The sequence below is a fragment of the Scardinius erythrophthalmus genome, assembly GCF_964197995.2.
Source record: "Scardinius erythrophthalmus genome assembly, chromosome: 16".
In the NCBI taxonomy this organism is placed as follows: Eukaryota; Metazoa; Chordata; class Actinopteri; order Cypriniformes; family Leuciscidae; genus Scardinius; species Scardinius erythrophthalmus.
In genome coordinates, this window is record NC_138236.1 from 34,668,759 (window position 1) to 34,683,656 (window position 14,898).

General features: G+C 39.0%; 2 protein-coding genes across 4 annotated transcripts in view; both read left to right on the top strand.

Annotated features, from left to right (window-relative positions):
• The window catches only part of rprd2b (regulation of nuclear pre-mRNA domain containing 2b), a 36,513-nt gene extending 33,752 nt beyond the window's left edge, over positions 1 to 2,761 (top strand). Inside the window, exon 10 of the mRNA XM_081389358.1 lies at positions 1 to 2,761. Within this exon, the coding sequence (XP_081245484.1) occupies positions 1 to 1,961 (1,961 nt within the window). The 3' untranslated portion in view covers positions 1,962 to 2,761.
• The window catches only part of tars2 (threonyl-tRNA synthetase 2, mitochondrial), a 26,048-nt gene continuing 13,203 nt past the window's right edge, over positions 2,054 to 14,898 (top strand). Inside the window, exons 1-8 of one of the 3 annotated variants that reach the window (XM_081389360.1) lie at positions 2,054 to 2,192; positions 6,465 to 6,643; positions 8,141 to 8,255; positions 8,828 to 8,949; positions 9,051 to 9,159; positions 12,197 to 12,261; positions 12,342 to 12,420; positions 13,523 to 13,669. In XM_081389360.1, coding sequence (XP_081245486.1) covers positions 2,184 to 2,192; positions 6,465 to 6,643; positions 8,141 to 8,255; positions 8,828 to 8,949; positions 9,051 to 9,159; positions 12,197 to 12,261; positions 12,342 to 12,420; positions 13,523 to 13,669 — 825 coding nt within the window. In that variant the 5' untranslated portion in view covers positions 2,054 to 2,183. Of the gene's footprint in view, positions 2,193 to 5,293; positions 5,484 to 6,464; positions 6,644 to 8,140; positions 8,256 to 8,827; positions 8,950 to 9,050; positions 9,160 to 12,196; positions 12,262 to 12,341; positions 12,421 to 13,522; positions 13,670 to 14,898 lie in introns of those variants that run through there. The other 2 variants (XM_081389361.1, XM_081389359.1) reach the window with 2 other exon arrangements.

The following is a 14,898-nucleotide window of genomic DNA, read 5'->3' on the forward strand; positions in this document are numbered from 1 at the left end:
GTTTGTCATCTCTCCTTTCATCAGCTCGTTCGGGCACTCTCACCACTCCAGACCCTGGTCCATCTTCATCTGCCTCTACATCCTCTTCAGCTGTCACCAAAGCTGCAGCGACCTCCACCACAACCACCCCAACAACACCGAAGACCCTAAAGCCCACAGGCAACAGTTTCAAGCAAGAGTCCGAGCAAGAGAAAGGGAAAGAGTGGGAGAAGGTGAAGGAAAGGGAAAAAGAAAAAGAAAAAGAAAGGGAACGAGAACGAGAAAAAAAGAAGGAGAAAGACGTAGAAAGTGAAAGTGAGGCTGTGGCATTGCCCAGCTTGGAGTCTAAGATCAACAGTTTCCTTCAAGGGAATCCTGGTTTCAGCGCTCTCGGACTTGGCCTGGACGACGTGGGCAGCAATAGCCCTCTCCTAGTTGTTGGGGAAAATCTGGATGGCACCCCTGTCCGAGATGAAAGCGGTAGCACACCCACTCAAGACGAAATCATGGACTCACCCCATGTCCTCAATGACCCCCAGAGTGCAGGTATGTCTGGAGGGCATAACCTTTCACCTACAGCCTATCACAGTGACCCCTGGGATGCAGTGATCACTCCACGAGAGGCTCTGGGAGAAAATGAGCGGAAAGATCGGGATTACCGCACCCCACCACCCTCGAGGCTTGCTGCCTTTAGCCCAAATGCGACTAAATCGGTCAAGGCTTTGACCAAAACCAATGATGAAGAAGGGCTGAAAAGAAAAGGAGTGGGTTTGAACGTTCCATCAGCGGCCATGCTGCAGGATCAGAGAATAAAATCAAAGATGGACGGAGAGATAAAGAAAAGTGCAGCCTCTCGCAAGTCAAGTGGAGGATCTGAAGATGGGATGAAAGACAAGGAGAGGAAAGCTTCGGCCGACAATGGAGACCACTACCATCGCATTGAGACTCTTGTTTCTTCATCCTCCAATGAGGGAGTTGCAATCGAAACCCTCGATTATGGCAACCGCATTCAGACGGTGGAAAGCATCCGCTTGGTTGGAAGAGGCCCAAGAAGGGGAAGCAATGCTAGTTCTAGAGTTGGTGGGGCCTGGTATGAAGAGGAGGAGTTTATGGAATCCCCACCCCCACATCGCCCTCGTAGTCACGGCCATGAGAATTCTGAAGAATTGGGATTGGTCCCTTCTCTTCCTCCTCCTCTCCCTGCTCATCCTCCGCCCCCTTTGCAGTACCCACCTCCACCCTACTCAAATGAGGACCATACACGGCCTTCTCATTGCATTCCTCAGCACCATCATCCCCCTCCTTTTTTTCCCTCTTCTATTCCTCGTGTCCCACCACCACTTCCACCCATGCCTCAAACCCCACCCCCTCCTAGAGACCACCTTTCCCCAACCTCCTCTGTTATGGTTGGTGGTGTCCTTGTATCCATAGATCGAGTCCTACCCTTCCCACCTGTCAATCTCCGTCCCGATGGAACGGGACTTGGTAGCGGTGGTGGCGCACCTCCAAGAGGCGGCAAACCCCAACTCCCTTCCTTGTTAGGTGAACCCCCACGGCCAGGCACTGTGAAAGAGCAGTTTGCCTTGCGCCACGCCCCACCTCTTCATCGCCCTGGCACCCCTGGAGTTCCCCCACCCCTCCTGGGCAGAATTCGAGAGGGCCCTAGTCCCACACCACCATCACCCTCTACCCCAACCACACCTCCATCCCCAGTAGGTGAACCTCGTACTCACATGTCCATCCCCAACCGCCTACCCTTCAACTCCCCAAATAAGAGACCCCGCCGCCCTTCCTCCCCTCTGTCCCTCCTCCACTTACCAAACCAGCATCATGCTCTCCGTTCTCCACAGTTTCCCAGAGGTTCCCTGCCCCCCTCCCTTAACCGTGAGCCCCTCCTGCCTGGGACAAAACGTCCCGCTGGCAGTTTCAGTAGTGGCCCTTTCAACCAACCCAAAAGACCATTCTTGCCCCCTCGATATTAGCATCTTAGAATGAGTGCTAAAGGCTCTGCACAACCTGAAATGGGCAGTGTAGCAAGCTAGCATCACCTGTGAATCACAGCGTGAGACTTATACTGCATGTAAATACACATGCACTGACACGCCCTGCCCTAGAGCAGCCATGTTACAGCACTACTCTTCATAGAGGAAGAGAAGTTTTCAAATGAGGAGAATGTGGAGATTCAGAAACATCCATATGAAGGAATGCAAAAGGTGGTTATCCTGTTCAGTTTGTGTAATGTAAGAGAGTGATTGTGGAGAGTGTATGAGTGTGTATTATGGATGACTAGTGGATACGCTGACTATCTCTTTCCTTCAATTAACTTCCTTCACTTTCCCACCCTATAACACTTGTTTTTCTATTGTTTCTCATGTAAAATACTTGTTTCTGCTGTTTACAGGTTACAGAGAACTGTTTTCTGTCTGTTAACCTCTGTTACTCTCCCACTTCAAGCATAGAGCCAGTGGATTTCAACTTTGCTTTATTTCTGAGTGATTAAATTATTGTCATAGACATAATGCTGGGCAACCATGATTGCTTGTAGTGGTCTTTAAGCTTCATAATGCTAAAATACAGCCACTTTATCAACCTTCACCAAGATGTGAAGATTTTGGCTGACACTACATACAGTATAAGCTAACCAAGTGTTCAAGGCATAACTACTCTGTAGTTTTTGAGTGCTTTTCAAGAGTTCCCTTGCAATTTTTGTTGCTTTTTTCCCCTTCAGTTTCAATAGATCTTACATGTATTCTGCTAAATAAAAGCATTGTGATGAGAAATATTATTGAAAGGAAGGAGACTTTTCTTTACAGGTGGTCTCATACTTTGTTCAAGAACAAATGTACCTGGATTATTTTCTGCCTTTTTATTTTTTACTTAACAGCAATTCTGTTGTCCTGTAAGTCTTATACCGTAATGTAATGTCCAACATGTTTTCAGAAATGTGCAGAGCTAAAATACACAGCTCTGAACATTAGGTTCAAATGAAAGTTGACGAAATAATTAGTTTGGTTTAATTATTTCCAATTTCCCATTGTATCTGAAATGTCAGTTCTTTGTCTCTAGAATTTAAAGATTATGACACTTAGTTTAACCCTTTATTATGTACACATGACTGAAATCTGTTTGTCTGTGTTCATTACGAACCACACTTCCATGCATTGCATTTTCAAAATGTCTCACATGTTCGTAAAACTAAAGCAAAATAGTACATTGTTTCACAACAATGTTGATACACTGCTTTTCAACAAAATGATGTTTGACAACTTAAATGTGAATGTAACCTGTACATTGATGGAGTTTTTCGTCCATTGTGTTAGAAAAAAAGTTGTAATCTTTTTCCTTTTTTTTTTTTTTTTTTCTTTTTTTTAAGTGCTGAAAAGTTGATTATTTGAGGGGCATGTTTTAGTGTCTTCTTTTGGACAACATTTGAATTCAGTGTAGAGTGTTTTCCACGAGGAGCATTTCAGAGAACCCACAGACTTATTTAAAAATATTTGTAATAGCAGCTTTGTTGCACATCAGCATGCTATGTACAAACAGAATGAAATTAAGAATCTGCCAGATGCTTTAATGTAATGAGTATTCAGTTGTGGGTGAAATGCGAGTCATTCCTTCAGTTGGAACCACATCTATACATTTTGTACCAGCTGCACCACAGGTTTACTGCTCAATTCTGTCAAAGACTAAAATGTGGATCCTTTCAGTCATGTCAAATGTACAGATAGCTGTCTGAGTGGTCTAGTTAATTAAACTGATATGCAGTACTGTTATCAGAAAACAACAGCAAAACCTGCATCATTGTTCTGCAACTATCTAAACGCCCAACGCCATCATGACTCCTCTCGTGATTTAAATCAAATTTTGTTTGCAATACTATTTGTTCTATTGATAACTGCAGACTTGAATTCTGTCGCCTTGCAGTAATGACACTGATGACTGATGGTAAGCAGTGTTAAGACACTGAACAAACAGCAAATTTAAACAACTGTTAACCTCCCAAGTTCTACATTTTATTTTATTTTATTTTTTTTGCATTTATATTCATGACACATACTTACAGAGATTTGGGACAACAGAATAGACTACTAATATCTTCACACCATTTGATCCATGTGGTGGTTATTGTGGATTCTTATTTAAAGGGAATGTGTCAGACACAAAAACAACATCTGCACACATATATCCAACTAAACATCTTTGATCTTGATGTAAAGTGTCAATTGGAGCACACCCCCATTTCTCACATTGACAACCCTGATGGTCACTGATCTTGTGCAACCAAACATTGTCACCATATGATGAAAGAAAATCAGTGATTACTTGATGGCATTCTTCATATCTGAAACATTGCACACTTGTAAACTTGTTGAATCTGGTTTAGTTTTGTAAACTTGCCAATCATTTTGCAGTAAGGGATGACACACTTTCCCTTTCATGTTACCCTTCTCCGTGACCAATAGATCATGCAAATAAACACTCACAGTACCTTGAAGTTTATACTGTGTTTGCTCTGAACTCCAGTACTTGAAAGCTAATGGTGAGGGAGTGTGGTTTAATTTACTGCAATCAGACCAGGCAGAATCAGATTTACACACTGCTTACTTGAAACTAAGATGGAGCTGTGTCTGAAACGCATTCATAATGTTCTTTAACTGTTTAATATAGGCAGATTAGTTAAAATTTGCAGTAATCTGCTTTTCTTTTTTTTTCGTTTTCTTTTTGACTTGCCCGTAAAGCTGTAGTAACAAGTCTGATTGCTTATCTATAGGTAATGCTTATATAAACGCTGTGGAACAATGTCCTTACATAGGCTCCCTTAGAAGACAGCTGCACTCACTAGTAAAGTGCACCAGTTTGTTGTCATTGTAAGACATTTATAAATGAATGCTTAAGTCTTATGATTTTGGATTTCGTCTCTAGGATCCTGTCGAAATAACAGGGTGTTTTGAGTGCATGTGGATTTTTTTTTACCCCGTATAATGTAAGATCAGGCTATAGGAGGCAGAAGTGATGGAGCATTAACTTGAGCTTGTTTCTCTAAATATATTGTCTTACTTTGGTTCGATATAATTTTAGTGTTCAGTTCATAAACCGTCACTGTTGTCTCTTCAGTCCTCCGTAAAATCCGTTTATTTGAATGTGTTGTGTTTATATACAGGAGAATCCGGAGCGTTTAGCTGTCAGTGATTGTGTTTACTTGCGCACTGAGTGGACGCTCATGACGCACCTCTGGTTTCGCTTCTCATTGGTTGTTTCTCACACAGATCCCGCCTTCATTCGATTGTTCTCGGCGAATCGGGTGTCTTGCTCTGTGACGATGTAGTAGTTCCTGTAAAATGGCGGCCCGCTGAGAGAGGGCAACATTTGATGCTTATAGGGGAAATGATGGAGCCGTAGCTTTGAGTTTTGAGTGTAAAATGCTTGTAGCCGTGTTCTCGAGGTGGCCCGTCTGTCAGGCGGCAGTGAGAGCAGCGGTCCGGAGCAGCAGATACTACGGGAAGGTGTGCAGGATTCTTTGTGATGTGACTGATGAGGATCTGACAGACATGTCATGTAGTGACACATTGTTCTTAGTAGACCTGTTTGAAGTGGAATTAGAATAGCGTGAATGTGTGTTTATGTGTAAAGTAATAATGAAAGGTTTGGATTCAGACACTTTTTAAATGTGCTAAATTTTATTTATGCACTTTTAAATATATGAATATATTAAAATTAACGTTCAGTTAAAACTACTATTATGAAAAGGTATATATAAATGAAGATTACTGTAACATAACATAGATAGCAGTACTACAATGGGGACCAAAATTATGAGACCACACTAAAATTGCTTTATTTAATAAATATGTTAGAAAAAAAATACTTAATATAAATGTTATGATGAAAAAGAAAATATTCAGCTTTTTCTTAAACATAGGTAACATTGGCCATGTGAATTTTTGTACAGATAAACAGAATTCTTTAGATCATCTCAAATCATGCTGAAGAATATCATCAGGTTTAGTTCATGTTCAATGATCCAGTCATTAAAGCAAAAGATGCACCAAATACTGAGATATTGTGACATTCATGTAAATATTTTTAATTAAACTTCTCATTTCAATTATAATGCTCGTATGTAATTTGTAATGGAAAAAAAAATACACATTTTCGTTAGTGGTCACTGGTCTCAGAATTTTGTGCCTCATTGTATATTGTTATAAATGTTATGTAATAACTGTATATATGGTTAGCCTGATATAATTACGGTATGTCCTTGATGCCAAGTAATTCACTCTGATGACCTTGAAGTTTTACTTTCATGCAGATTTTTAAGTTGTTGTTCTTTTATTATATTTCATCTTCAAATTATGCCACTCCCTCATATTTACTTCTGATATTAAACCTTCCCCATAGTGTAATTTATTGATAGTCTCTGTTATTTTTGCACAGTGACTAATGAGTCATCTCAGTATAGACTCACACACTCTTCTCTGTTTCAGCTTCAGCCGTCTGCCAGTCAGGCCGAGCGCTTGCGGATATTTGAGTCTCTGCGTGATCGGCATGTCCAGGTGACTGGAGATGCATCAGGACAAAATCTGACCATCCGATTGGCTGATGGCAGAACACTGAACGGTTCTGCTGGTGTGACCGCACCGTTACAGATCGCCCAGAATGAACGGTAAATATATGCCACAGACTGTGTGTCATGTCGTCTAAATGTTTACCATGATTGAGATGCAAGTTACTAAACACTGCTGATATATATCTGTGAAACACTGTCTTCATCATATCCAGTGACCTTCATTAATTACTGATCTGGACAAAATATTTCAAACCTGGAAAACTTTGTATGTGTAATGTCATTGCTATTTTCATGTCTATATGAGCAATATCTCACTAATATCTGTGCGATATCGCTCTGGCCGTGTGCCTGTGGCCGAATCACAGCACATACACATACAACGGTTCGGCGGCACAAGTGTGTAAATAAGAAACAACAACAGAGTGTCTTTAAAAACCCTCTTTTGTGCGAACTACTACCGTCTGCCACGGATTCAAATCTCAAGCTGATAGTTTAGGCTAACAGTTGAGCCCAAGCCTACATTACTAATTACTTTAGAACTAGCAACGAAGGAACGTTGAGTCTTCATCCATCTGATATTGGAAATATAACCTAGTATCTCTACCCTTCCTGAAGCCAGCTTGGACAGCTCCTAATCAATGACCCGCTGTTGGAAAACCTTCAATAGGATCTGACTGGCATGAGTAATCCGTGCTATTGTGCCATAATTGGAACCATCTTGGGCATTCCCGTTTTTGGTAATGGGATAAACACAGGTCTTGTCCGGGCCTTTGGCCATTTAGGCCACACCTCTTGGCACACAGCTTTGATGACACTGATTGGCACTGGTTTTAAAAGTTCTGCAGGGATCCCATTGATTCCTGGGGCTTTCTCATTTGGCAGTTCTCATAGCCCATGCAGTGTCGTCTTCCAAAATGTTGGGTTACCCGTCTATCTGGCCATTTTCATGTTCTTCTTGGTTTTCAGTCTGACTGGCGTACAGCTCTTCTGTATATTCTCTCCACTTGCTCTTGATCTCCCATTGGTCAATCAGTTCATTTCCATCCCGAACCGTTACTTTTCGGGCAGAAAAACTAGATTGCATCATCTTCATTGCAGCAAACATGGATGAGGTGTAACCCTTCCTATTTGCCTCTTCCAGATGTTGACATTGTTCGTCCGACTGTCTTTCCTTGTTCTTCCTAGCTTTGCATTGGAGCTCGCACTCAGCTTTTTAACCTTGTCCTTATTGCCCCTATATTTTGCCACTCTTCGCTGATCTGCTATATTAATTGTGTTGACGGATAGCCGCCTAATTGTTGTCTAAGGCTTTTGGTATGAAGCATATTTCTCAGCTGTAACTTTCCCTTATAGACTGAGAAGGTCAAACCGGTTTCTTTACTTCCACAGCATGCATTGTTGATATGCTGATTGATGTTGTCAATGTTGGAAGTGAATGTTATTTTAAATGTACAAAAACAATGTTTTTTAGTGCTCTGTTTAGGGGAATGTAAAGTTTGTACAGCATAAAACTAGTCTATGGATACTCCTCATAAAATGCAGAAACCCAGTGTGTGTGTGTGTGTGTGTGTGTGTGTGTGTGTGTGTGGACAGTTTTAAAGGTGCAGTGGTGAGCAGAGTAAATGGGGATTTGTGGGATCTACGTCGCCCTCTTGTGGAGGACTGTGAACTGCAGCTGCTGGGGTTTGACTCAGTGGAGGGGAAACAGGTATTCAAGCTTTAGTGCATTCAAGACGTTTGTCTTAAATGGTGAAACTCACTAAAAAAAAAAAAATACAAATAAATTGTTTGTGTAATACAATTAACCTTAAAATCAAAAGAATAAAATCCATTTTAATTATCGTACCACCTTTAATTGATGCTGATTTTGATTGTATAATTGTTATTTTTTATATATTTTATTTTATTGATTTATTTTATAGAAACTGAAATGAGGAAACAAATGAACAAACGGAAAAAAATATTTATTGAGGGTCAAAAACAAAAACAAATATTTCTTTTAATTATGTATTTAAATAATGTATTTTTATGTTAAATATAATTTATTCTTTGTATTAATATTAATGTATTAATTTGAATCACTTTAAGTCACAAAATTAGCAATATTTTTGTATAATTGTTGTTTTTTATATATATTTTATTGATTTATCTTTTATAGAAACTGAAATAGGGAATCAAATGAACAAACAGAAAAAAATATTTATTGAGGGTCAAAAACAAAGAAATATGATTTCTTTGTATTATGTATTTTATTTTAAAAATGAATTTTCTCTGCTGTAGGTGGTGTGGCGCACAGGAGCGTGTGTGTTAGGGAGTGTGATGGAGAATCACTTCAGTGCTCTTGTGTGTCGAGAGGGAGTGTCAGACACGGGCCTGTACTGCGATTATCAGCTACAAAACAAGTAAACTCTGTTCTCTTTCCAGCTCCTGATAGAAGTTTTTTTTTAACGCATTGAATTAAACTAAAAATTAAACTGTGTGTGTCTGTCTGTGTATGTCATAGCTCTCTCTCTCTGCTGGAGGTGGAGCAGAGGTGTAAGCAGACGGCAGCTGGGAAGATGCCCATCATCAAGCTTGAGATCACTGTACAGGAACTGAAAGAGCTCTTCCAGGTCAGCATCACCTCTTGAGCTTTACACTGTTCTTGTGCCTGTGGATGGATGTTTTCCTTAAGTTTACTCTTACTCGTTTAGATGTGAAAATGTTTTGACAAAAAACTCACTGGGTCTCATTCATTAAAACGTTCGTAAATAAATGAGTAATTTGCATGTAAAACGGGCCTTTCTAAAAACTCTCCTGTGGATTTTATCACATCAGATTTGTAAAGGCTGGCTCACACTAAAAAGAAAATGCAGACAACAAACATGACGGTAAAAAAATCATAGATTTAACAGTGCGCGTTTGTCCTCGGGATTTCCCCCACACAACAGGTGTTTCAGACTTCCGATTCAACATGTTGAATGTTTATGATTTGAAATCGTTGAGGCCCCCGACATTCTTCCGAGCAGATTCAATCACTTTTAACCAGTGTTGGGTGTAACTAATTACTAATTAATTAATTACTGTAATTCCGTTACTTTTCACTTTAAAAAGTAAGGTATTACTCTTTTTTTTCTCTTACAATTACAGTTACTTCTGATGTAATTTAGGGGTGCGCCGATCCGATACTCAGTATCGGTATTGCTCCAATACTGCCTATCTTTGCCCATTTCAACCAGATGAGACCGATCCAAATCTGATATTGTGCGTATGATATTGTTATACAAGACAACAGGCACAAAAACATTGTTTAATGTGAGGCACAGATGAATATCGTTAAATTCAAGTTCACGTAAGCGTCTGTCAGTCATTCTCCATTCAGCATCAAACACAAACAGCACGTCGCGTTCGGTTACGACAGTCAACATGATGAAACTCTCCAAAATGATTCAATGTTCCTATTATTATCAGAGAATGTCTAATATGAAGAGAATTGGCACTCTCTGGTTACTTCCGGTTTCTGGACTGGCTGCAGTAACACGTCTCTGTCCATGCGGGGGCGCTCACAGGACGAGTGCAGAATGAATGGAGGTCTATGGCGCTATACACATCAAAATCCACTTTTCAAAGGATATAATTTTTTGTCTAGTAATTTGAATGTTGTATTCGAAAGGAGATGCAAAAAAATTACACATTGCTGGGTGTTAGATTTTTTTGAGTCACTTATTTGCTTTAAAGGGTCTTTTAAAGTGTCAATGACGTCATACACATCGTACGACCAGAGATACTGCTTTACGGCAATCCTTCAGTCGCTTTGGTGCTTTCGCGCTCTGCACTTTCTTTTCTCTCGAGGCATCGACAACACAGGGAAATGCACGTGCTAGACGAGCTTTTGTTTTGTTTGTTTCTGGTCCCGCTTCGGATGCCACGATGCCATCAAGCGGCATCTCTGGTCGTAATCAGTCCTTCACTGACCATTCAGCGTTCATTAGCAGAATGCTAGCGTGTTATGGGCAACAACAACTCAACCTGTAAGAAATCGAAAGGACATAAGTACTCGTTCATTCGTACAACTTTCGACCTATAACCCATGTTGAACTTGCAACCTACAATCAAATCTGAGATTTCTCAACGGCAATCGGGTGAAAGAGACAGATTTAGCCGTCTAGCCCCATAGACTCCCATTCATTTTGCACTCATGGGCGATCGCCCCCAGTGGAACTCTGGTGGAACTACAACCAAAATTCGGTACAATAGGACTTAATAGGGAGTGCCAAGGCTCTCTGTAGACGGGCTCTGTTATTATACTGTAGATCTGTAGAGATCAGAGATCACATCTTCAGCTGAGATGCTTTGGTTGCACTGATATGGAATATCAGTGGAAGTAATGCGTTACTATGATGTGATTTCGCAGATTTGTTTTATCAACAATTAGCGCATCTAAAAATGCAATAATACCTGCAATATTACCTGCAATATGTTGCGTCCCCCCCACACCCCCCCAGGATTGAACTGCCGGGTAAAAAACTGAAGTGATAAGCGCTGTGTTTTATTGAAATTTCAACATTGTTCAACTCTCGGTAACCCGGAAAAATGACAAGCACCCATCCATATCTTCCAAGCACTAGCAGTCCTTGGATAAACATCAGAACTAGAGTTGAAGCCGCTTCCTCGAGTCCCTCCGCTGCGGACAGCAACCTCAGTGGTTTAAGATTGCCTAGCTACAGTACATGGGTAAACAAACTTGTGAAATATTATTGTTACACAGTGCCTGAGTTGTCATCAGTTTACCTAAAAGAACACAAAACAGTCAGAGGTTTTAAGTAACATTTACGGGAACATGCATATTTCCTTCGTACTGACCAACATTGTGAAAATATGGACACTTTCATGAATCCGAGAATTTTCTTCAGAACGGCTTTATGAATGATTTACACAATTTGTTCTTCTCGTGTTTCATGAATGAGTCCCACTGTAATCTCGGGCTGCATGATTTGGGGGAAAAAAATATTTTTCTGATCAAAGTGATTTCAAATGTGATTTTTGTTTTTTTGTTTTTAAATCCAGGTTTGCTGTGCTTTTTTTTTTTTTTTTTTTTTTTTTAGGGCTGATAATAACACAATTTGATTTTGTGTTGTTATCACTAAACAAAAAAATCTAAAATGACTACATAAAAACAAAATAAGAAATATTGCTGTTGCAATATTTCACTGTAAAATAAAATGAGTATTTAAGTATAATTGTATTTTATATTACAACTGTAAAAGTTCAAAACTTATATTTATGGCTGTCTTAATTGCTTATTTTTTATGGAAAACCACAGCAAGCCCTTAACTCTTTAGTGAAATGACACTTAATGAAATGAAGAAGACTAAACTAGTTTACAGACGTGGTCTTCAAACAGATGCTGAAGCTGTCCATGGAGGATTTCTAGAAGTGAAAAGTTAAAAAAACAGAAATGGTCATTTAAAATTTGTGGTCAATTTGATGCATCAAAATGAGTAATTCACAGTGATTCATCGGTTGACGTGTGTATTTGTGAGGGCAGATCAGATTATTAATATTGTGAAATATGACAACTGACTAGTGAGTTGACTGTTTTACTAGTCCTCACTAGTCATATCTATGGAATGTCTACATAAAACATGAAAACCCGATGTGTTTGTGTAGGATGATGCTGTCAGACTGCAGCTGGCTGAAGAGCAGATAATGGGAAACACAGTCAGCGTCTACAGGTCTGAAGTCACTCTCACTGTCCTGCTGGAGCAGAGTGTGTGTGTGTGTGGCGTCTGATGTCTTTGTGTCTCTTTGTCAGGTGTGGAGACAGTGTGGGTGTGTGTTCAGGTGTTCTTCTGCCACACACAGGCTTCCTGAAGGCCTTCAAGATGCTCCAGGTAACTCAGTTTTTGCTGACAGTCCTCCTCTGTTAGTGTGTTTGACTGAATGTGTTTGTTGTGATGTTGCTACTTGACTTGCTGTTGTCATAGTGTTTACATTGTTGTTGTATGGTTAACTTCCTGTTTATTGCATTAATATCTGTGGCACTTCCTGTTTCACAGTCTCCCTTCCCTTTTCCCAGGTTGTCGTTCTCTCTTTAGGGTCATGACATGGCACTTAGTTCAGTTTCATTAATGGAACATTTTGTTTTTCTTCCACATTTTTGGGTTTGTTTAAATGAGACTTTAGTCCAGTCTTGATGTTGATGCATTCGTACATTGATGTGATTTAAAATTTACATCATGCTTTTGATAAACAATGGCATTCTTCATTTAGTTTGTAAACTAGAATGAAGAATCTTCATGCAGCTTCTTTTTCTATAATGACATTGTGCTGTGACTTCGACTCTCACGCTCCAAAATGGACAAAAAAATACCATAAATGTTTAAAAAATACACTCGGGTTCAAAAGTTTTTGTTTTGTTTTTTAAAAAAAGTCTCTTCTGCTCGATGTGGCTGCATTTATTAGATGAAAAATACAGTAAAAACTGTAATATTGTCAAATATTTTTACACTTCAAATAATTTTCTAATGTAATATATTTTAAAAAGTTATTTATTCCTGTGATGTAGAGCTGAATTTTTAGCATTATTACTCCAGTCTTCAGTGTCACGTGATCCTTCAGAAATCTAATATGCTGATTTCCTGCTCAAGAAATATTTCTGATTATTATCAATGTTAAGAACAGTTGTGCTGCTTCATATTTTTATGGAAAATTATAGATTTTTCAGGATTCAAAAGAGTTCAAAAGAACAGCATATGATATTGAAATCTTTTGTAACATTATAAATGTATGTACTGTCTCTTTATATCAGTTTATTGCATTCTTGCTGAATACAAATAAATTCTGACCCAAAAATGTTTTAATAGTAGTGTAAGTAGTGTTATGAAGACATGTAATAGTCTCTTCATCTACTGAAGCTCAGATTGTGTCCACATCTCATTTAAAAATATGCCTTTAGACTCTTGATTTTCTTACTCGTACCTTTTGCTCTCTCAGGTGTCTCCTGTAACTTTGTCCGGATCAACAGAGGCTTCAGGTATCCTCAGGATGATCGGGGTTGCTTTTCCAGGAGAAAGAGAACGAGAGGAATGGGAGAGAGAACAGGAGGAGGCCAGAAAGAGAGACCACAGGAGAATCGGGAAGGTGAGTGTTGTTAGTCGTGCCGCTACAGTAGTAACTCTGAATGATTCCTTATTCTGGTATGAAGAGGCTCACAACAGCTTCATTAGGATGATTATATGGAGTCAAAATAGTCTTGATTTATAAAGAGTAGGGCTGGGTTGGAAACATTTATTTCTCAGTTTTAATCAATTCTCATTTTGATGAACTGATAGCGTTTCTTAAATTCCAAGAATTGATCTTTTATGCCAGGTTCAGACTACATGATATCAGCCGGATTTTGGCGCAGTCTGTTTGACAGGGTGTTGTGGTGATTCGTGAACAAAAATCTTTAATTTTATCTTGTATAGTGTGTCTTAGTGGACGACAACACGCCAAAGTCTTACAAATTTAAAAGCTTCCAAATTTGAATTAATTTGAGTACATTTAAATGCATATTATTTTATGTTTTGTTATCCTAAACCCCTAAAATGTCAGGTGGTGCAACTGTCCGAACAAATTAACAGAAACTATTTAAAATGGTGTCTTAATAATAAAAAAAAACGAAATACTGTGGCTTCATTTTAGGTTTGAAACCTTTCATATAAACAAATATTATAAGTATCAGCAGATTTTAAGCTGTTGAGATAGTTTTGTACAAACTTTTGTACCGCAATTTGTATGTCAGTGTGGCACAACAGCAAACACAATTTTATTATAAACTGACAAGGTAATTACTGTAAACATGGTAATGCATCATCCAGAGGATCCCAATCTTTGTGGCAGAGTTAAAGTGTTTGTAGATCTCTCTCAAATACTGGTAAATACTGTTAATTTCAAGTATGGGTAGGTTTGTACACTTCATGTCAGGTGGTACAACTACAGTGCATGTAACTATTTGGTTGTACCACCTGACATAAAAACAGTAAAAAAAAATGTTTTTAACACTTTAAACACAACAGTATTTAACACTTTGAAATGTTATTTAACAACTGAAACTTTTTTTTTTTAACGCATTGTTAATGACTATAAAATATGCATTACATCAATCTTGAAAAGATTTTTCTTTTAAAAAAAAAAACTGAAGCTTTTTTTCTCAATGACCCAAATACCTTTTTGTGGCTCTTGTTTAAGATCCCTGTAGCACTTCAGTTCATGCAACATGTGAACCGATCATCTCTTCATCTTTACTACTAGTTATAGCATGAAATAAACATGAATGAACTTCCTAAGTATGTTGTTTCAACTGCAGAAAGACGTTTATACACCATTTC